This window comes from Drosophila subpulchrella, chromosome 2L (assembly GCF_014743375.2).
Source record: "Drosophila subpulchrella strain 33 F10 #4 breed RU33 chromosome 2L, RU_Dsub_v1.1 Primary Assembly, whole genome shotgun sequence".
Taxonomy (NCBI): Eukaryota; Metazoa; Arthropoda; class Insecta; order Diptera; family Drosophilidae; genus Drosophila; species Drosophila subpulchrella.
In genome coordinates, this window is record NC_050610.1 from 15,070,813 (window position 1) to 15,093,493 (window position 22,681).

Consider the following 22,681-nt stretch of genomic DNA (forward strand, 5'->3'; position numbering starts at 1 on the left):
AGCAGAGGAACTATTGCCAGTCAACTGTGTGTGCCTGCCTGCCCCTTAAGTTCCACCTACCATTTCTCAACTTCTTTTTGGGGAAATATAAAATTTGATTTACTGCCATTCGGTGTGTGTGCGGGAGCAGTAGCTGTTCCAGTAGCTGGCCTGGTATAATTTAGCGGCAAACGTAACCGAAATGTTATGATTTGTGAGCCAATGGATAAGTATACTATACATATATTTTCCTCGGTTGGTCTTGGTTTGCCTTTGGCCATGACTTAAAGCTTTGCCGATACGGTTTTAGGCATCTGCTGTTGGTCTGTAGCCAACAGTTTGTGACAGTTATCCTTGACAAGTATAGGAAAAAACCAGATTGAACTTTAAGCACGGGATAATTGTTACAATCTCAGTTCCAGCAACTAGTATACTATACTATACTATATACTACTATACTATTTTATATCAACATTCTATTTTCCTTCATCCTTGTTAATCAGAAACATGTAACCCATTTTACCATATTAGAGATAAGAAAACTGATTTGGTATTTAATTTTCTTTGATTTATTGATTTCTTTGTAGTGACTTAATTGAACATTAAAATATTGTTCATAATTACACAGTTATGTATAGGTATATATATAGAATTAATTATAAGCAGTTACTCATATATTTTACAAGAATTTTACAACTTTAAGTTTTTGGACAATCTTTTCATTTCATTTCGTTAATTCTGTAATCGTTTCGCTTGAATATAATAAATAATATTAAAATTACCATATGCGTTTAGTAGCAACCACGAAACACACAGACACACAAGGACGAGCGATATTTGATGTGCTGCACTCTATATATATATCATCGATATTTAGATAGATTAATATCTAGACGCTAGACTTCTTAAGCTAAATTGTAAACACATTTGTATGTAACTACAGTACATTAGATCACTAGCTTTTCGTTTCACGAGTGAGTCATACATATACACCAAAAAACACATAGAGATACGACGACGACTCAAGAGAAATGATGGGTTTGACTGAAGGCCGAAGAACTTCCCCCCGAAGGATCGTCGGCCGCCTACTACGGATGTGAGGATCCCATCCTGGGACCGTATAACGAGTACGGTGCAAAGTACTGGGCCAGGGCCGGATGCGGGGGTAGGCCGGGCATGCCGGGTGGCGCCAACGAGGGCGGCAGCATCGAGGGCTTTCCATACGGATGATAGCGGGCCGCCGACAGCGGACTCAGCGGCGGGGTGGGGTAGGTGCGCTGGAACAGCGGATGGTTGGGCGGTATTCCGCCGGCGGCCGCTGCACTCAGTACCGCATCCGGAACGGAGGCCGTGTGGGTGCGCAGATGTTGGAACAGGTCGTCGGAGGTGCCGAACCGCTTGCCACAGTACGCAGCATCGCTGCCGATCCACGAGCACACATAGGGCATCTGGGAGGCGGCGGCCAGGGCGGCCAACTGGGCGTGGTACGAGGATGCTGCTGCCGCCGCCGCCGCTGCTGCCGCACTCGATCCCGATCCTCCCTGGGAGTTACTGGACTTGGGTGCACCACCGCCTCCGCCGCCACCACCACCACCTCCCTCACACTGCGGACAGCCCGCCGGACACGGCTGACCGGAGGCCTTATTGATGTAATGCGGACTGGCCGGACATCCCGTGCAGTAGGGATCCCGGCACACATTGGGCGTGGCCGCCATCATCGACTGCTCCGTCAGGCCCTTCATCCGGGCGTAGTTCAGATACGGATTCATCGCCGACGCCTTGAACATCGCGTGGTGCGGCGACATCAGCGAACTGGCGGTCATCAAGTCCATGGAATAGGGGCTGCCGTAACCTGCAATGAAATTATAGACGAGTTAGTTGGCAATCTTTATTGTGTATATTAATCCTACAAAATGTAGATAGGTAATGTTCTGTTCAAGATACCTCGAACGCCTAAAAGTGGCGGACTTAAGACTTTAATTTTGAACGCTAATAAAATACATCACTGTCTTATTTATCTTAACAAAAAAAAGTTTTAGGATGGGGGGTTCTAGAAAAACATTTTTTGTTGCATACTTGTTTAATACCACAAGTTCTTTTACCTTTTTCCCTGGTGGTGGGATTCATCCCCCTTACTTATTAAGTGTGTAAGTAGGATATAATATTTTGTGTTATGAACTAACCCAGGTAAAAGTTGATTAGGACTACAATTCCAGTGAGCTTTACTTAATAATCAACTAAACATCAAAATACATTTTCATAGACTTCTTATTTATTTTGAAAACTAATAATGGTTAGTGTGAAGGGTGCTGTATCATCGACTAGAAACTTCTAAAAAATATTATAACTTTATTTTGGGAGGTTCGAATACTCTTTAAAATGCGTAAGCTGTAATGAAAAAATTGGAAAAGCTCTTTCCTTGATGCTTTTACTGTATTCCTAAGCCTCTTAAGTGGTATGTACAACATAATCGATTCGCAGTGCCCACACAGACAGAATTTTGACGTTCTCATCTGAGTTGAAAATGTTCTTAAAAAAAAGAACGAAAACAAGGAAGAACGCTATAGTCGAGTACCTCGACTATCAGATACCCGTTACTCAGCTAAAGGGACCAAAGGAAAATGGATATATGCAAGCAGCAAATGCGCCACCTACCGGCGGTAGACAGATTTAAGCGTTGTGGGCGTTAGAGTGGGCGTGGCAAAGTTGTTTTTAAATCAATCGATAGGTATTGACAAGACCAATACATTTCAGTTAAAATTTTGTATCTAGCACGAAAATTGTGGGCGCCACAGGCTTGGGCGGTTTGTGGGCGTTAGAGTGGGCGTGGCAAACATTTTTTTAGATCAATCGATAGGTATTGACGAGACCAATACATTTCAGTTAAAATTTTTTATCTAGCACGAAAATTGTGGGCGCCACAGGCTTGGGCGGTTTGTGGGCGTTAGAGTGGGCGTGGCAAACATTTTTTTAGATCAATCGATAGGTATTGACAAGACCAATACATTTCAGTTAAAATTTTTTATCTAGCATGAAAATTGTGGGCGCCACAGATTTTGGCGGTTTGTGGGCGTAAGAGTGGGCGTGGCATATTCGCGTAACAAACTTGCCCTGCGCTCAAACCTACGGAATCTAAATCCGAAGTCCCGTTTCTCTATCTTTGATATTTTCCGAGATATCCGCGTTCATATTTACGATTTTTTGAAGTTTGTGGGCGGTTTGTGGGCGCTAAAGTGGGCGTGGCCCACTTTTTTTTAAATCAATCGGTAGGTATTGATGAGAACAATACATTTCAGTTAAAATTTTTTTCTAGCATCAAAACTGTAGGAGCCACAGTTTTAGGCGGTTTGTGGGCGTTAGAGTGGGCGTGGCACTCTTTTGAAACAAACTTGCGCTGCGCAGGAATCTCAGGAATCTGCATGCCTAATCCCAGTATTGTAGCTCTTATAGTTTCCAAAATCTCAGCGTTCATACGGACAGACGGACAGACGGACAGACGGACAGACGGACAGACGGACAGACGGACATGGCTAGATCGACTCGGCTAGTGATCCTGATCAAGAATATATATACTTTATGGGGTCGGAAACGCTTCCTTCTGCCTGTTACATACTTTCCAACGAATCTAGTATACCCTTTTACTCTACGAGTAACGGGTATAATTATTTTCGTTGTTTATGTTAACAACTAAACCATTAGTCCTACTTATCAAAAAGTGGTTGAGTAAACTCAATTTAATTTTTCTCTTCTAAACATTTTGTTTTGATATTGAGAACATTGAACTGAAATGTGCTTGCACTGTTTTTGACGACGAATGTTCTCAATTCAAGAACAATGTGCTTAAATGTTTCTCTCTGTGCACCTGACTCTACACCCACCCACAATTTCTGGTTGCACTCACCGGGCGGATAGTACGATGCAGCTGCTGCGGATCCTTGTTGGCTGGCGGCATGCAGGGCCTTTACATAGCTGGCCTCCTTGGCGGCGGCCAGGGCGGCCTCCTGCAGGCGATTCGAGCTGGCTATTTGGGCCGCCGCCGCCGCAGCCGCTGCGGCTGCACTTGGACTGTGCATGGCGGCCGACTCCTTGGAGCTGCTGCGACCGGAGGAGGAGGGCGGCAGGCCGGGACTGCCATTCAGCTGGCCACCACCGCCCATGCCCGAGGTGGGGGTCCTTCGAAGGGAGCCAGCCGCTGCCGTGGGCGATTCCCGGTGCGAGCTGGCACTCTGGTTCGAATCGCAACGCTGGCCACCGCCGTTCGCCGTCGATTTGGGGGTCTTAACCCGCTGCTGGCCACTGGGGTTGTTGCTACTGAGATTTGTGGCGCCGCAATCGATGGCTGCTGTGGTCATGTTGCTGATGTTGTTATTCGGCTCGTAGGGCTTAAAGGTGGTCGGTGTGGGCTTGCTGCTGATGCTACCGCTGCTGTTGCTGCCATGGGCCATGGGCAGTTGCTGCTGCTCCACGGAACCGGTGCTGACGCTGGATGAATGACTGCTAACTGGCGAGGATTTATCGCGTCCACCGCCATCCATTGATGTCTGCTGGCCCAGGCCAAACGCACCCGATCCCGAACCCGAGCCTCCTCCACTCGATCCCTTGGGCTGGTGATGCAGTTGCTTTGTGGACTTCTCGATGTTCGCCGCCAGCAGCTTGGGGTTTGTGGTATCCGCTCCGATGGCGCTGCATGTTTGGGCCAATAGCGCCAACGGACTGCTTTTGTTGTCCAGCTGCTGGGTAAAAAAAGAGAAATACAAGAACGAGGGTTAAATTTGTGTATCAGTACAATATCGTGCGTTTTGTGCCTCGCCGATAAGATCTCGTCCTTATTGTCTTTGACTCTACTTTGTTCGGCAAACACTTCTTTGCTTACTCTGCCCCAGATCTTTATCTTTCGCCACAAAACTGGTGCGATCTTGAAATACTCGTGCAACTCCGTTTCATGCCCCCGCCTTTTGAGGCGACATAAATAACAGGCCTATGGTCGTAAATATTTATAATCCCACAACAGAATAAAGGGAATTATGAGGCCATTAAAATGTTTGCCAAAAAAAAAGTCGAACGGAAAGATATAGAAGCACATAAATATGGCAATGGTGTTGGAAAAAATCTAACTACACTCTCGGGAGTGGTTGTTTACTTGGTTTGAGGGCAAAAATATAAACTAAGGGCGTACCATGGTTGATATATTTTTTGGGACTGACTCTTAATCTGGTTCAATATGAAAAACGTGCAGCACAATCGGTGAAACTAAATGGACTTTAGCTTTATTGCACTCAAAAAATCAAGAACTCCGCTAATAATAAGCTAATCTAGTTACTCATATCGCCGAATCCCATCCATCTTACTCGTATTCTATAATTATATGCAGAGCTAATGTTAATAACATTTAATCAGCGTTCATCGGGTTTTATGGCCATTTCCAAATGAGCAATTAGGTTAATGAAATTATTAGCCATTCGTGATATATTGTGCAATAAACAAGTGCCAATGTTATGTGAGAGGCAGTGGTGGTGTGCAAATGGGTTGGGTTTAATAAATAATAAGAAATGTTGAGTCATTAAATGAAAAAAGGTAGGCAGTTTTCATTTATTAGGAGGATTTTGCAATTAATATATCAAATTAATTTGCAAGTGTTATTTTTCGATCAAAACTGTCTAATTTAGAGCTATACGAGTGAAAATTACCGATTGAGTAGTACAAAGGGGTATCCAACGAGTGCCGACAAAAGCTCAAATTGCAGTCGATCGTAGTTATAAGTGTACATAAATGAAATGAATATTGCCCACTCACAGTTTTGTGCCATAAACACGAAACACGGTTTTTGCAATAAAATCCATTTCGCCGCATGCCATAAATTATGGCCAGCAGCAGCAGAAGAGGAAGAAGAAGAATGAGCGGAAAGGGAAAACCCGAAACTGAGGCGAGAGTTGTACGTCCATAACTCATCGCCCAACTACAACATCCATATGCACACACAGCCACAGCCACATCCACATCGAAAATAATGACGTACCATACACTTGGTGTGTCCGTATGTATGGGAGCGTAATTACGCTTATGCCCAACTGGCGCAAGTCGTAAACTACAAAATATTGAAGCTTTTATAACACTCAATGGGCCGCCATAAATTATTATGATACTATTGTAAAAATGGCAAAATTTCTTATCGGTACTTAAGGGCACTTTGGATGCCCTGTAATCAGAGAGCTTGTGTGTGTAGAGGAAAGGAGTAACCTTCATTTTGTAAGGGGGTTAATTTAATGGAGAGGTTGTAAAAGCTTGATAGTATTATTTGGGGCTTATACAAAATATGTCAAACTTTTATTTAAAACTAAGTAAGAAAATGAGACTAACATATCCTAAAACTTCCATAGTAATATCCCTTTAATATATTTCAGGATACAATATATTTATCTGATATAAAGTCCTTCAAAGTAAAATAAACTTCTTCTTTAAAAAATTGGTTTATAAAAAATTTTGTTTAATCTTAAAAAAAATTTAATATATCTTCTTATAAAAAATGGAATTTTAAAAAGTGTTTTTTTACTTCCTTACAATATTATAAATAATATAATATTATAAATAAATACAGTGTAGTCCCTTAGCCAACGAATAGTCGATTCCCGAATACATTTTCGATTTGAATTTTTGGATATACCCAGCCATCAAAATCCCACTCCTCATCAACACTTTATTAATTATTGGCGCAAACAGAGGGGCGGGCAGACCTCACTCCATTTCGTCTCGTTTTTAGCACAATTAGTCATAATTTATTATCACGTTGATAAAGTTTCCGTATTGATTTTCGGTATTACGCATATTCGTGTCGCACATTTTGTGTTTTGTTTGTGATTTAGTTTATAAATATTTCCCAGTCCCAGCGGCGGGAACGTATACGTTCATATATGTGTGCAGATAGAATGGGCCATATGGGGCTTGTTTAATTTACGATTGGACAATAGCTTCATAAAACGTGGATATATTTTATTTATATGTGAGTACGTCAATTGACTTGTGCGGGGCGAAATGGAACTATTACTCTGTCTCTGACCCGATCAAATAGTAATTGGGGCCAAGTTGGGGATAATTATAGAAATCAACTTCCACGCTGGTGTAACTTTGCCCATCAAAAATGTTTACTATGCAGTTTTGAATGGTTTTTTTTACGAACACGCTAAAATTCGAGAATATTTAACTTTGAAAAACACGTATGTACTTTTAACACTTAATTAGCTGTTTAGAGCCAATGGAAAATGAAAAATGAATAAACGTAATACGTATAAATTATGAGTATTGTGATAATTAAAATGTTACACCTTGTGAAAAATGTGTATACAAAACATCGACACTAACGAGGTGAACAAACAACAACCCGAGTACGGCAATAAAAAAAACAAGTGACTACGACAACAACAGTAGTCATGGCTGAGCAAGTTGGAAATGAAACCTCAACTGAAATGCATTTAGTTATGCCTTTGCACAATCAAGTCACAGTCGCTTGTTAAATGCGTATAATTTAATTAGACACTTCGAACTAAACACACTCAGCTGTCATGATTTCATTTGATTTATTATCGTTTGCTTACATATCTTTTCTTAATGCTAATTTTATTTTAAAGGTGTGCGAAGTCGGGTATGGAGAAATGGAATGAAACTTTGACAGCTTCTAGGATTTTCCTTTTCAATCGATTTTCAAGACTGTCAAATTGATCCCCTAAGATCTTGGCCCTAACAACCATACATCATCACGCTGTACAAGCTATTTGCTTAACATTTCACACAAGTGTCACCGGCAAATGCTTCAAGTATTATACAAATTAACAAGAAAAGCTAAATGTGTCAAACTATTTTATAGTGCCATAAGCTACTTCCCCGCCAAACCCTTGAGTACACTCAACATTTGAGAAGTATGACACATCGACATACTTAAGTCATCATCGCACGTAGACTTGAAACAATAAAAGAGTCTAAGGTAAATAAAAATGAAGTAAATTATAAACAAATAAAAGCGGCACGCGAAGCTTTTGGGTTGATCGGGGGGAGAGGTCGAAGGCTCACGCACTTAGAGGGCCCTTGAAAACTCATACTTTATGTTAATATGACAAACAAAATGTTGAAACTTTGAAACAATGACATGACAGCCAAATGGGGGAATAAGTTCAATTCGGGGTGGAGTGGGGAGGTTTGCACCACGTAAGTTGGTAAGAAACCAGATGAATTGTTGACTTTGGCTTGTTGTTCTTCAAATTGAAGCTATTGATCGATTCACTTTTGAAGCTTTGCCGAAAGGTATTGTGATTTGGTTGGAAGTAAGCGAGACAGAGTGCACTTAAATCGATTTTGGAAGTCCTATTGTTGGAGAAAAAACAAAGTAAAGTAGCTTTAATTTCTGGTTACTTGCAATGCCTGTGAGCTATTTGATTTACTTGCTAGTAAACAGCAATAAAACTTATCTATAATGGATTTTGAGATCTATCTGGCCCGGCACTTCTCTTTCTTCTTTTATCACATTTTGCTGGCAATATATTTTGTGAAATGCAATTTTCAAAGATTCTGCGGCTCAGGAAATTTCTTTCCTTCGCACACATTACGATACAGAAATAGCTGCTATAAATATGAATTACAGGATAAGCATAAAAAGCGGAAATTGTGTGCCGCCGCCATCGTCGACGACGCTTTGCATAAGCCAACGGCAACGTCTTTAGCAGACCTTTCCCCCAAGCTAAGCCCCCAGCCCCGAACCGAACACCCAAAACTCAACTCAACCCAACCCAACCCAACCCCTGAGTCAGTTTTTTTAAGACGCCCTTGCAGTTTTGCTGGGGAATTATAAAATAAGCGATAAAAATGGTATAAAACTTTATGCAGACTTTGTATTTTCTTCTCTCTCTTACTGCGGTGCTCCTTCTCTGGCCGCCCTATATCGAGTTGGCCCAAGACCCTGACACTGGGAGTGGGTACTCTGTCGTTATACATATTATGCATGTATATTATATCATTCCGCCTGTTAACACCTTTTTGTATACGCTTACTTATATACATTTTTTGTTCGTTTTGGGTGATAATAAATTTTGCTTGCTTGGGTAAGAGAAGAATAAATATAAATGTATAAGAAAAATTTGCATAAATGGCTATAAAAATATTAAGAGCTTTGGGCCCAAGTTGAATTAAATGATTCATCTTGAGTTATGGTACTGCTGTTGGGCGGAATAAATTATAATTTAAGTAAAAACTAAATATGTTGCTTCCTTTTTGGTTTTAATTTTTAGTTATAGTTAATAACAGAATCTCGACGGAAATAAAGCCTTTGATAGTTTGACAGACCCGTTTTTTAAGGTGGTTCCTAACCCTCTAAAGAATCAAAGCACTCGCCAAAGGTCACTAACGATTAGCCCCTCTACTCAACCGTAACCCCATTTGGAACCGCTCTATAGGTCTTACCCCGAACTGTCCGACCGCAACTGCAATTCAATATGCCTGTTGGTTTATTTTCAGCCGGCATGGCACAATAAGAGAAACACAAAACGCTGTCACATTAACTGTCAACTGCCGCACAACTGACACTTGTCATATTGACAGCCGACAGCGTCATTTGACTGTCAAACGCGGGCCAACACACAGAGATAGAGAGGGATATAGAGGACGTGGCGAACAAATAGCAAATAAAGCCGAGATCCGACGAGGCCATCCCTGGCACTCAAAAACCCGACCATTCGACTATCCAGCCATATCTATATGGCATGGCATAGAGTTGCCACTGCCTGTGAAGAGCACTTGGCGTTAGACAATGTTGCAATTTTAGACGTTGCATGAGAGTCCCCAACTGTCAGCCATATCATTGCAATTGTCACAGTGGCTTGCTGCTGCAGTTGCTGGGTGCACTTTGAGTGACACATTAATGCCATTTTCATGTGTCACTCTTTCTTTCATTTGGAGCCGTACTGTCATAGTGCCAGTGGCCCCACTCTATGGGGCCTCTCGGAAAACTTGGCTGGGGTCGTGTCTTGTTTCTCTGTTAGATTTCATGTCAGACTTTTGTCAACATTACGTGTCTATTTAGTTGTCAGTTGGCAGTTGTTATAGCTTCTCTGCTGCTGCTGCTGCATTTTCTGTAGCTTTGTAGTTGGCCTTTTTTCGCTTTTCGGTTTCCAGAGCCGTGTATGCAAACATTTGTTTTTCGTCGCCGCATTCCTCACTTCTTTTTTTTCTACCAGCATTTTTTTGTTTACTTATCTTTTTTTTTTTGGTATTGCTGTGCAAATTACTTTGTTGTTGTTGGCTTTTCTATTTGAATAGCGAATATTTTTGTCTATCTTTTGTCAGGTGAGCCTTATTTAGTTGCCCAGGTGGGTGAGTCAAATTAGGAAACAAAAGCGATTTGGGTTATGTGGGGATGGGAATAAATATTTGGGGATTAAAATAGAGGAACGCGTGTGGTCTGTTGTCCTTTTCTGGGTTAATCATATAGGAAAATGTTGCAGTAGACTGAATAATAAATATTATTTGTTTGACCTATCTAGTTGGAGGGTATATTTATGCATTGCCATTGTTAAGCAAGTTCAATAACCTTGGCAGTGGTTTTTCCATTTGTCTAGGTGCTACATCAATGTCTGCGGGTAACACACTGCGTATACACAATACAATTAACCCAATAACCCTAAGCAAAACTAATTGCCACTGAATGAGGAAAAAATTCAACAGGCAAACACTCTTTTGCAGAACTATCACTTAATCTCACTTGCCTCTGGCTGGCAATGTTGCTTTTTTTTTTTTTTGCTTGCCATTGATGTCAACGCCAATTGGCATATTCCATTATCCCGCTCATCACTCATGTGGCAGCTCAGAGAAATAGAAAGAATACAAATAAAATGCGACTCAAAGATGGGGTCTCTCAAGGTTGCTCTTAGATTAGCGCAGCTGCCTCGGCTAAATGGTGTTTATATTTTCAATTCTCGCCATCTCCGTCTGTCTGTATACCCCATGTATTCATAATTTTGGACAACGTGTTTATCAATCATACGCAACGTGCGCCTGTCACCTGCCAGCCTCTGTCCAGAATTGTGATGGAATGCGTCAACGTGGGCGTTACTTTATGACGGGCTGTACTTCCTCCCGCAGCAAAAATAAAAAGCACTGGCTATATTTGGTGGACGAATAATATATAGATACCCTTATATGCGTAAATAAATACGGAATAAACAGCTGCGAGGGTTATGCAAACGCGCTTAATTATTATAATCGCAAACATAATTATTTATCTTTTGAATTCTTTGTGGATGACTGGACTGAGGCCCAGTGAACACTTATTTTATCTTATTTATTTGACAGTATCTACCTTTTGACATTATGCCTCACATAAGCTTTGCCTTTTAAATGCCTCAATTTGATCAGCATTATAAATAGCAGCACTTTATTAAGATTAATATTAATAAATTGTTGAAATATATGAATATTCTTTAATTCATTCAAGGGGATGATAATAAAATATTTAATATTTATACCGAATACTTAAGAAAAATGTTATAATACAATATTGTTTGGATTCTGAGAACCTGACTAGCTGTCATCTCGAATAAGCTTGTTTAATTTTATAAGATCGTTGAGTAAAGTGTTTGCATACAGTTTAGCACCTCAAACTGGATCATAAGGGGTTCACAGAATTTAAATGTAGAATTCCCCCTTTCCACGACCCACACTCACATCCGATTATTTCACCACAAATCTTTGTTGTTCATCAAGAACAATAATTTCGATATTTTATTCCCCCCATTTAGCGGAATTCGTATTTACGTGCCTGTGTTTTGTGGCAGCTGTTGGCCTGGCAAATTAGCATAAAGCCAAGCAAAAGGTGTCTGTCATTGCTGTCAAGTGAATTGAATGCCTGTGCCCACATGCGGCATTCATTAATTCCTACTTTCCGACTGATCCGCGCCGAGTTTGTCGCTCGTTTTTTCTCGATTTTATTTTTATTAAGAAAAATCTTTAAGCTGACAGCTGACTAAATTAATTTGACAATAATTAGCATTTCAAGTTGTCAGCGTTAATGAAATTTCCACATCCCGCACACCTGATGCGTTCGTCTCCATCGCGAATCGCGATCGCATAATGAATCCAACGACACTTTATTATTTTAGTCCACTGCAAATGCAGTATTATTGCTGTCTCGCTGGCATTGTTGGCTGTCGACTGCTTGTTGCCATGGCTCGCCTGTCAAAATGCCAAACTACCGAGGAGCCGAGGGGCGGTACACTCCGAGAATAGTCTTGATAAATGGGTTTAATAATTAGTTTTTAGATCCATATATTCCTGAAGAAGGGTTCCTGACATGTGGGTTAATAATTCGATTTTGCCGCACCGGTCGGTTTCGCCCCATTTTATAAAAAAAGATGTGAAAAATCAAATATCTTTTGGTTCAAGAGTTAAGAACTAAAATATCACTAATAGCTAGGCTGCGTCATAAACTTTGTTCAGTTACTTCATCTCACGGAATACAAAATTCAAGTAATACAATTTTTTATTATTTCAAATACTAAGGACTATTTCTCAAAGTGTATACCGCGGAGGATGGGACAGAAGATGCGGATCAGACCCGCCCAGACCCACAAAATGTTCGCTCGGAGGTGTCATTCGCATTTGGCATCGCGTTAATTACGTGTTATTTATAATTATGCCGCTCTACAGTTGCGTTGACAAGTGTTGTCAGCATCCCGCCCTTCCCGCCCCCCACGACCCCTTTTTTTCTGATTATGTTCTCTGTTGCACTTGTAGCCCCTTCGTTTTTGGCATAATTCATTTTACCATCTACCCTTGCGTGCTTGATTTGCATTTTTTTAACAACACCATTAAATGAATTTAATTTCGTTGCTTCAAATATGCACTTTTGGTGGCTAGTTTTTTATGTTTTCGAGTGTTAATACAGTTTCTCGACATTTTCTTTCATTTCCGCAGATAGATTGAATGGAACTTTTACAGTGAAATATAAGTACTTATTACCAAAATGGTAAGGGCCATTCAAATTTGTCTTTATATTCATTTTTTGCATCATGATATAGAAAACGATTTCGAATAAAGATAGTTTCAACATTTTTAAAAATTGTGTGGTTAAAGTATTTTTTTTTAAATACTCTGTAATTTAGCAAAGCCATTGTTCACTGTACATATCCAACAGATAGCGGTACAGAAACGACAAACTGAAAGCTTGGTAAAGGAAAACAAATTGTTGTTGCACTTCCGTTGCCAGTCAACTCTGACAGCAAGAAAAAGACGGCACTAGAGGGGCAAAGAGAGATAGATAGATGGAGATAGAGAGTGGGATCTTCCACTATTTTAGCACTTCGCGCCGTTTCTGCCAAACTGACAGTTTTGTGTTGCACAGCTGTTGGCCCCTCTCCCCAACCCCTGACCAGTGCACAATAAAGAAATTTGTTTTTGGTAAAAAATTTGTAGACCTATTTTAAACTGAAATATGTTAAGTCTTTTCCTTAGAAATATTTTTGGAATAACACACTAAGGTGTCTAAAATAATTTTAGTAAAAATAATGTTGTTCTTTGAATATTCGTTCAAAATGTTAGAAACAAGAGTTTTAACATATAACCCAAAATTCAATAAAACAGAAAAATAAAACCCATTATCCTAACACAATTTTCTCCCAGTGCAGATACGACTCGCGAATAAAAAATGCACTTGGGCTGTCTATTCCAAAAAACGAAACCGAAGCAGTGGGCTCTTCGAGGGGTGCGAGAGGGACGGGGAGTGCGACTGAATGACGTGCTGACGCCTCTTCTCTAACCCCCCCCAATTTCCCCAGCCCTCCCCTCTCAAGCCTTCTGCCTGTCTGCATAATAAAATGCGAAAATATGCAAATAGAGCCAAATAACGCGAGCAATGCAACCAACAAACACATGGCCGTGGAAGGGGGTTTTTGGCGGGCCAAAAAGAAGGGGGATCTCGCCTTTCGTTAGATTTTTTCGCTGCGATAAGCCAGAGAAACAACAACAAAAAGGCGCACATTATGTTGTATTTTTTATTCGCAAAAGTACGCCGAAATGACAGGGCGACAAGCCAAAAAGACAGCGGAGACAGCTGAATAAATGAACTGCAGTAGGTAAATTTTATTCGCAACACTCGCTCAGCTAATTTGAATAGGCAGGGCCCCCCCCCCCCCCCACCAACCCTCGATTCCCTCGATAAAGATGCTACCCACTCGAAAAGTGTGGAAAGCCTTTGTTCGGTGCAAGATATTTGACACGTGATAACGCACACGGCCAGCCTGGGAAAATTGCAAAAAGGCGTGAGATGTGCATCGCATTGTTCTGTAACAACTCGATGCACTTCCTACCCCTTTTGAGTGTTGTTTTCTTGATCCAAAGAAAAGTATTTAGCAATAACTCAGATGCTAACCCATCAGTTGGGGCTAAAAATGCAAATATACACAGAGAAAACTATCTAAGAACATTGTTCTTGAATTGAGAACATTCGTTCTTAAAAACCGCGTAAGTACATTTTGGTATCAATATAAGAACGAAATGGTGAGAAGAGAAAAGTTAAATTGATTTTATTTAACAACTTTTTGATAAGTACACACTAAGGACTGAACTAATAGTTTTTTTGTGCATACAATGTACTTAAATACCGCCAATTCAACTTGATTCGAGCAAAATAAAAACATTTTCAACTTAAAAATGTCGTTCTATTTTAAGAACATTTTTAATTCAGATGAGAACGTCAGAATTTTCTCTGTGTAGATGTAGCAAATTGTAATTTTCGTACAAATAAGTAAATGTTACATTTTTCCTTCAAATATAAGTGGTGAATTTATTCAAAATTTGACATATGATTATTATCATGTGAACAATTTCCAATGTTCATGGGTTCTGTCAGCAGCATTTCCCTGCGTAAGTCAAACGGATGTTATTCTAACTTGACATTTGACATGACATTCAAGTCATTGGAAAGTAAAAACTCTGACAGTATCTTTAATTCATTTTATTTTCCCCATACGTTTTCTTTTATTTTTGTTTTGTATTTTCCAACCTTGCCATTTTTGCCTTGAAGTGTCACAGGCACTGTCTATCTATGTGTATGTGATGTGGGGGAGGGGGGCTGGGTGGTTCGGAAAGTGTCAACGGCAGTCGAAAGACAACAACAAAACGAAGGGAGAACGAAAGCGAAGAAGAGCTAGAAATTTGTAACCGAATAGCAATCAAAAAGTGTCACTTTGACACATGTCAGTTGGTATTTAAATGAACTTTTCCGCCTCTTTTGTTGATGGGGCATATTTCATTGTTTTTTGTGTCCACAAATAAAAATAAACAAAATAGGGATAACATTTCTGCCAAGTGTCACTCGCTTTTGAAGACTTAAATTCAATATTTTAGCGTAAGACTTAAAGGATGACAAAACAGTAAGATGTAGGCTTAAGCATTCAAGTTATTAAGTTGTATTGGAAATACCAGAGAAATTAAGCGATCTGATTTGTTGTAAGTTTAGTGTAACTTAAGTATAAAAAGTTTTAAAGAAAATTATACTTAGAGTGTACACTGTGCATTTTATGAAAGGCTAGCTCACTATATTTAAATCAAAAGATAATGCTTACGGTTAATTTATGGTCAATTTATCTTTTTTTTTGGGCATTTGTTTTTTTGTGTGACGTCTTGGCCATAATTTCTTTATCGCAATCGGTCGAAAGTGCCTGTGCCGGTCACTTTCACTTTCGGTGCTCGCCGTAAATTGAGACCAGCTTGCAACACGAAAAGTAATTTGAAACGCTTTCAAATGACTGCCACAAAATTAATGGACGCCAATCAGACACTCACTCAGAGTGCGACCCGTTCAAGTGGCGCCAATTAAAATGATTAACATCGCGGTAGAATAAATAAAAAATATACAGCCGAAAAAAATGTGTCCCCCCCGAAAGGCTGAACGGAAATAAACGGAATACCCGATGATAAGAGGGCTTTGATAGCTCACAAGTTGTTTCAGCGCATAATTGATGTGATTGAGATTGATTGTTTATTTGTTTTCCGCCCCATTCAGTGGGTTGATGTGATTGAAATTGTCGCTCCCCTTCGGACCCCAAAAAAAAGGGGCGCCGGTTTGACCGCTTTGTGGGCTTATCAGCATTACATTTTTAGCCTATTTCTCTTTATACCTTTGCCATGTGTGATTTCCTTTGCCTACGGGTCAGACATTTTCCAGTTCCCTTCTATAAACAAACATAAAGAAATACATACGTATTCTTGAATACTTTGTGGCTTCTTTTGAAATTTCAGCTCGGGCTTCAAAAGCAATTTGTGTGCATTTAGTGTCAAATGTTTTGTTGAGCCCTGAAAGCCCTATTTTTCCCAATGATCTCTTTTGTGGGTCTTTGTGCGGGGCTTTTGGGCGGCCAACTGATTAATATTTATACACAAATTTATGGCAATCACTCATACGCCCCGTGGTGTGTAGTAACCAACTTAATGATTGATACCATTTGAAACCCATTTAATTTTCACCAGATTACCAGGCATTAAGAATGCCGCGGTAACGGTCAAGCGTTTGCTTTGGACATTGGGGAATTATAGGGTTTTTATTTCCACTCTGTGCCCTGGCTTTAAAAGCAATTTGGGAAAATGTGCAGGGTAAACACCGGTTGTCACATGGTGACGGCATAAGCATGTGCTTGGGCATAATTGAATCCATCAGGTAGAATGCAAAATCTTTTGCGAAACAATGCATTTAAAATGCCAGAAAATATTTAATAAAATATTAATGTGTCAAACTTTAAATTTTAATTTTTGTTTGTTTTTAATGCATATAATACATATGTTTTTAGCTCGGCCAAACCCGTTTACTCAAACAATGAAGTCTGTGTCACATCTCATGATGCTGTTAATGGTGATGATGATAATGCAATTGACAGTTATCAGCGGGGACATTAATTTGATTACTTCTATATGAATTTATTGGTTAATTTGTTGGAGCATTTTACGATTATTGACTTTGACTGTTTTATAACCCACATTCGCCCCTCTTTTTTGAGTCCCCCCTTCCACCAAATCGATTATCTCGGACCATAATTTGTAATGCCGCGACTTAACTCTATAGAGAAAAAAAAAACAGAAAAAAACGGAAAAAACGGGTTATTATTTTGCGGTTAAAGCGGCGATTGCAATTCATTATCATAGTTGCCGCCTCGCGTGCATTTAAATGAATTCATTGAGTTTCACCCATTCAATTTGTACATACGCAAGCATTTAGTTTTCAAAATGATATTCGCCATGAATGGTTATGACTATGGCTTTGGATGGGGGGGTTTCGAGTGTCTGAGTTTCGAGTGATAAATGCCGTTTGATTGTACTCCCAAAAGGCAATAAAAATAATAATACGGATTGGTAACATTGCGTTGGACGCTGCTGTTCAAGTTTTATTGCTTCTTACTATTTCTTACTTGATATTTATAGTCGCTTATTAACGAAATTGGATCGTTAAATTTATGCCCTAACCATAAAATACCATAAATTTCTTAATGAGCAGCAGTAGATATCGATTCAATAAGTGTTTTTTTTAGGTCTGTTCTTAATCGGTTTCTTATCGCTTCATAGACCCAAGTGTTTTACAGATAATCCTTGGAAGGGATTTGAACTTTGTACCTATGGTACCTAACATTCCAATTCCAACAGGAAAAGTTAATCATGTATAGACTGATTGATTGATTGATATGAAGAACGTTTATTGGTGATTTTGATTTGATTAGAGCACAATATTTATTTTATAAGGTGACTAATTCTCTATTTTTAAATGCTGATAAGGCAAAATGAAACAAAACGGAATATATTATTTTATGAGGCAATTTTTACGACATTAAAGTATTTATATTATTTTCGTTACAGTTTAAGAGCTCCATTTATTATTTGAGGAAAGTCAAAAGCTCAAAGTGTGAATATAAAACATTATTTCGTATATGCCAAACCCCCTAATGGACTCACAAAATATAAACGCCTCATGTAAATTGACTTTTAACCCAGCCAAACCCCAATTAGAGTGCCATAACCATGCCGCTGTATATCGTGTACTTCGGTTGTCTGTCTCGCTTTTCACATATTTAAAATGTTCCAAGAATTAATTAACACTTTGGACAAAAACTATTATTTGTGTGCGAGTACAAAAAATTAACATGACAGCTCTAGACATGGCAATTTATCACCAGCCCACTAGCCCAACATGCCGGGGCAACTCTACTATACTCGACTCACTTGTTGTTGCCAGGCATTTCTGCTGCTGATGACACTTTAATTAGAGCCACACGCAAACACAAAGCCAAAAGAATGGCCCACCGAGGGGAGGAAAGGCCTGAGACAGAGCCGTTATGTCAAGCGCACACTTTAACTGCCAGATCCGACCAGTTGTTGGGTTCATTTGGTGGCCAAAACGGAGCCAAACCGAGCCAGGCCATAGCCAACCAGCCTGTGGTTAACTGAAATGAACGTCCGACTGCATAAATGGCCGCTTGACTGACACATTTAATTATATTAATGATGTTTGCGGTCAGCTGACATTTGCACTTTATTTACCTTTTTCCGCCGCTCTGTCAGTCAGTCAGTCGGTTTAACTGACTGACTGACTGACTGGTCTTGAGCTCATGTTAAGCTCTGACATGAGCCCGGGCGAACTGCAACTGACTTTCACGTTCAGATTTTGAGTTATTGCCCAACAGATAGCTCCGAGTCGCATTTATTACCATTTTGCGACGCCGTTTCCATTTTCGGTTAAAAAGTTTTGTAATTTTTCACCATGTGACAGCAAATTATCAACAGTCATTTCGAAGATCTCTCTTTCAGTTTCAGTGTCTCTGTATCTCCGCTTTTATGGGGCGCCACATAAAAGATATACAAATGATGACACTGACAGCTGTCAGGCTTAGTTTATTTGATTTTATTATAATTAATTATGAGCAGCTGCCATTAATCATTGAATAATTTATACGTTCGCAGATAGTATCGCAGATAAAGCACAAAAGAAGAAGGTTAGTCAGTCACCGGGAGACACGTAAAGCTAAATTTACTTAGCACGTCGCACGTCAATTTTGAATCGTATATAAGTCTCTATGGAAAAAGTATTATATCGTAACAGGGTATTATAATACTTAATTATAACTAGGTGTCACTAGGTCAGGATCTATAAACAATCACACCGCGTCATAAAAGTAATAGATCTTAGCATGGTACTAAGATACTTAATCGGTATCACTAGGTCAGTCTCTATAAACTTGTAAGACTTATATCACACCCCGTCATAAAAGTATTAGATCTTAGCATGGCACTAAGATACTTAATCGGTATCACTAGGTCAGTCTATATAAACTTGTCAGACTTATATGGGTAATATAACCTTTATCAACTTTTAGGTTAAAAAGGTTTTCTAGAGATTTTTCGAACATGCTTTAAGCCCGCCTCCTGAGCTGTAATGAATCCCAGACTCACAGAATCTGTCAGTCACTTGGCACCGGAACCAGTTCATCATGGACTGCGTATTGAGATACGATCCGTTGATTTATGGGTTTTGCCTCATTTGCGCTGCTGAAAAGCTTTCACACGACCAATATGGAGATGGCTGGGGCTCTCCACCGAAATCCGTAAATCACGTAAGCTCCGAAAACGCTATTTCAAATTACCCAGTTAATGAATGTACTCATCGTGCTGGTGCCATAAACTGCTTCCGTTCTTTATGAACAAAATGCGCTCAACAAATTAAAATGAAAATTTATGAGTCTCACGGCAGTTCGAAGAGAGATAGTTTGGATAAAGTGGTGGCGGGGTAAATGGGGACCACAACAACTTTGACTCTGATTAACTGCCATAGTTCCTCGAACTCGGTGTGTGTGTGTCGGTGTGTGCGAAATTGCATTTGTTTTCTGTCATTATAAATTCAAATTTGGCGCGCCATAAATTTACATACAATTTCCAGAGGTGCATTCGACTCTCTAAACACTTTCAGACGGAGGCAACTTGGCTACAGATTTACATAGTTTAATATGAACAAACATAAATAAGTTTTATGTGCAGATATTGGAGAATTTATCGTTCTACGATTGTGAATTCGCCACTTGCCTCTTCCCCTCCCTGGAAAACGGTTCCGTTTGCGAGCACATGGCCCAAAGTCTTCTGGAAGTTTTGGAGGAGGTTGTTCGGTTAGGATTGGTGCGGTGGTTTTTCGCCTGTGGCGAGTGCTTCACAGTCGACATTTTTATTATTTATGAAATATGGCTCGACAATCTATTTCAGATGTCCGAAATGTCGATAGTTTGTTATTCATGGCTGTGAGTTTTATAATCAAACGAATCGAATTGGGTGATATTGTTAAGATCCGTATTATTCGTATTGGCTCTCCTTTAGGCATGATGATTAAGGTAATTCACTAGTTCATATTTTCAGTAATCCTTTTTCCCAAGCTTTAATAAGGTTTTTTATGGTTTAAGATCGAAAAGCACAAGTACGGAAGTAAAACCCATTTTATAAGATCAGAAATAGGTGTAAAATGGTATAAACATTAAGATGGCCTGGTTTTTTTTTATTATGAACAAGTGTTGTAAGGTTATCAATTAGAATTCTCCTATTAATAATGTAGAAAAGTAAAAGGTATATTACAAAAGATTTAAAATAAGTAAAATATCTCGCAGAAGTAAAAATACAAGTTTTTTAATAATGATCTGTCTCCAATAGAAAATATGAATCCTTTCTAATCCAATTGCACTAAGCAGGGTTGCCAAAAAAGTAATCGCATTAATCGCTGACCAGATTTATCGATAAGTCCTGATAAATTCAATATATTTTCGATTGCCAAACTTTAAAATAAGTAAAATATCTCGCAGAAGTGAGAATACAAGTTTTTTAATAATGATCTGTCTCCAATAGAAAATATGAATTCTTTCTAGTCCAATTGCACTAAGCAGGCTTGCCAAAAAACTAATCGCATTAATCGCTGACCTGATTTATCGATAAGTCCTGATAAATTCAATATATTACCGATTGCCAAACTACCTCCTTTCGTATGATACCCCTAGAAATGAGACAAAGAGATGAGCTTACCGCTGTTGGGGCAGCTGCAGCTGTCATATAATCCGGCCTTAAATAATGATGATTGCTGGATTGCAGCATTTTATTATAATTTGTTAAATCCACTTTGACGGCTTTTCTTTGGTGGTTCGGTGGAGGTGTTGAGTTGTTGTTGTTGTTGTTGTGGTTGTTGTTGTGGTTGTTGCTTGTCCCGACCGCAAAGTACGGCAGCGCGCTTAACGGTAAATGCCAATTTATGTGGCGTGTGCTGCCAACTCGTGTGAAAAGCGGCGCCTGCGCCTTTCCTGCAATATTTTCCAGCTGCCTGACTTTTCGCTGATTAAGCCGTCCACGTTCCGCGACTCTTGTTGATGTGTGTACTTATTTATGATTATTTATTATTTATTTTTTTTCTTTATTCCGAATCGCAATCGTTATTGCCGCTGCTGGCTGGGCTTTGTTTGTAATTCGATTTCATTAATAATTCAGTGCGGTGGCGCAGGGGGGATTTCTCATGCGTCGAGTTGTGACTTTCACGCCATCGGCATATTAATTTGTTGTTGTTATTAGTTGGCTTCGCTTTAATTGTGCAATAAATTCATTAAGTATTATAATTGCCTCGGCTGGAATTAATATTTATATGTACACGATATGTGTGTGTAAAAAAAGAATTTACACATTACTTTCTTTCTTTGCTTTTTGTTGATTCACGCATGGGTTTTTTTATGTGTTATGTACTTATTTATTGGTTTCCTTTTTTGTTAGATATACTTTTTTTTTAATATTTCTTTGGCTTGGCCGTTTTTGGTTTGTGGTTCCGCTCGAATGCCTCGTTGAGGGCGCGTTTTATGATGAGGCACGTACGTAAAAGATGGTTCCGGAAACGTGGGGTTATCCAAAAGTTTGCTGCTCTTTACTTAGCTAATTTTGTTTCACATGTATACTTGGTTTTGAACTCAGTCTAATTTAGATAAAGCACAAAGATCATCACTCGAAAACGATTCAAAAAATAGGCGATTGTGTGACGTTTTTTTTTTTAAATTTTTTTTTTTCGTTTTGGGGGAAGTGCATATATATATGTATGTATATCCGCCTGGCCGATTTTACGCTTTCGCACTCACAACACAACACTCCGGTCGTAACAGTCCGTCCGTTCAGCGCACGTACGAACTTTAAACGTGAAATAACGAAATTCGACTAAAAATCTATAAACAAAATGACGTGCACGCTGCTTTTCGCTCTCTTCACCCACTCTCTATTCCGCTCTCGCTCGCTAGTTTCTGTGCTCGCCCGAAAACCAGTTCGCTCTTTGTTGTTTTGGGGCCGTTTTCATTTTCAACAAGTGTGCTTTTGTTGTTGTCCGAGGCCATGCTCCCCTTTTTCGGAGAGCGCGAGAGAGAAGAGCGAGAGAGCTTAGTAGTTGGGGTCGAGAGGAAAAGTTAGTGCGCCACTTTAGCGCTCTTTGCTGAGCGCGCATGCCTTTTGCTGAGGCAGTAAGTTTTGCGTGGGAGCGGAGAGCGAAAAAGCGCAGTAGAATCGGCGGTTTAGTAGTAGATGAATATTATGTGACGGAAAAGCAGTGTTGACAACGGGAAGTAAAGGATATTTCGAAAAGCAGGAAATTTCTAGAATATTTTTTAATATCCTTACTTTTATAATCTAT

At 39.7% G+C, this 22,681-nt stretch overlaps 1 protein-coding gene across 2 annotated transcripts; it reads right to left on the bottom strand.

The window, feature by feature from the left end:
• Window positions 1-554: 554 nt before the first annotated feature.
• Window positions 555-22,205, bottom strand: LOC119546779 (zinc finger protein Elbow). 2 transcript variants are annotated; one of them, XM_037853332.1, is made up of 3 exons: window positions 21,052-22,205; window positions 3,881-4,709; window positions 555-1,831 (listed from the first exon to the last, which is right to left on the bottom strand). In XM_037853332.1, exons 1-3 carry the CDS (start codon window positions 21,118-21,120, stop codon window positions 1,068-1,070), a joined length of 1,662 nt encoding a protein of 553 aa, XP_037709260.1. In that variant the 5' UTR covers window positions 21,121-22,205; the 3' UTR covers window positions 555-1,067. The 2 variants fall into 2 exon arrangements, with proteins under 2 accessions (XP_037709260.1, XP_037709259.1); XM_037853331.1 differs by having other exon boundaries at window positions 3,881-4,712.
• Between the last annotated feature and the right edge of the window lie 476 nt (window positions 22,206-22,681).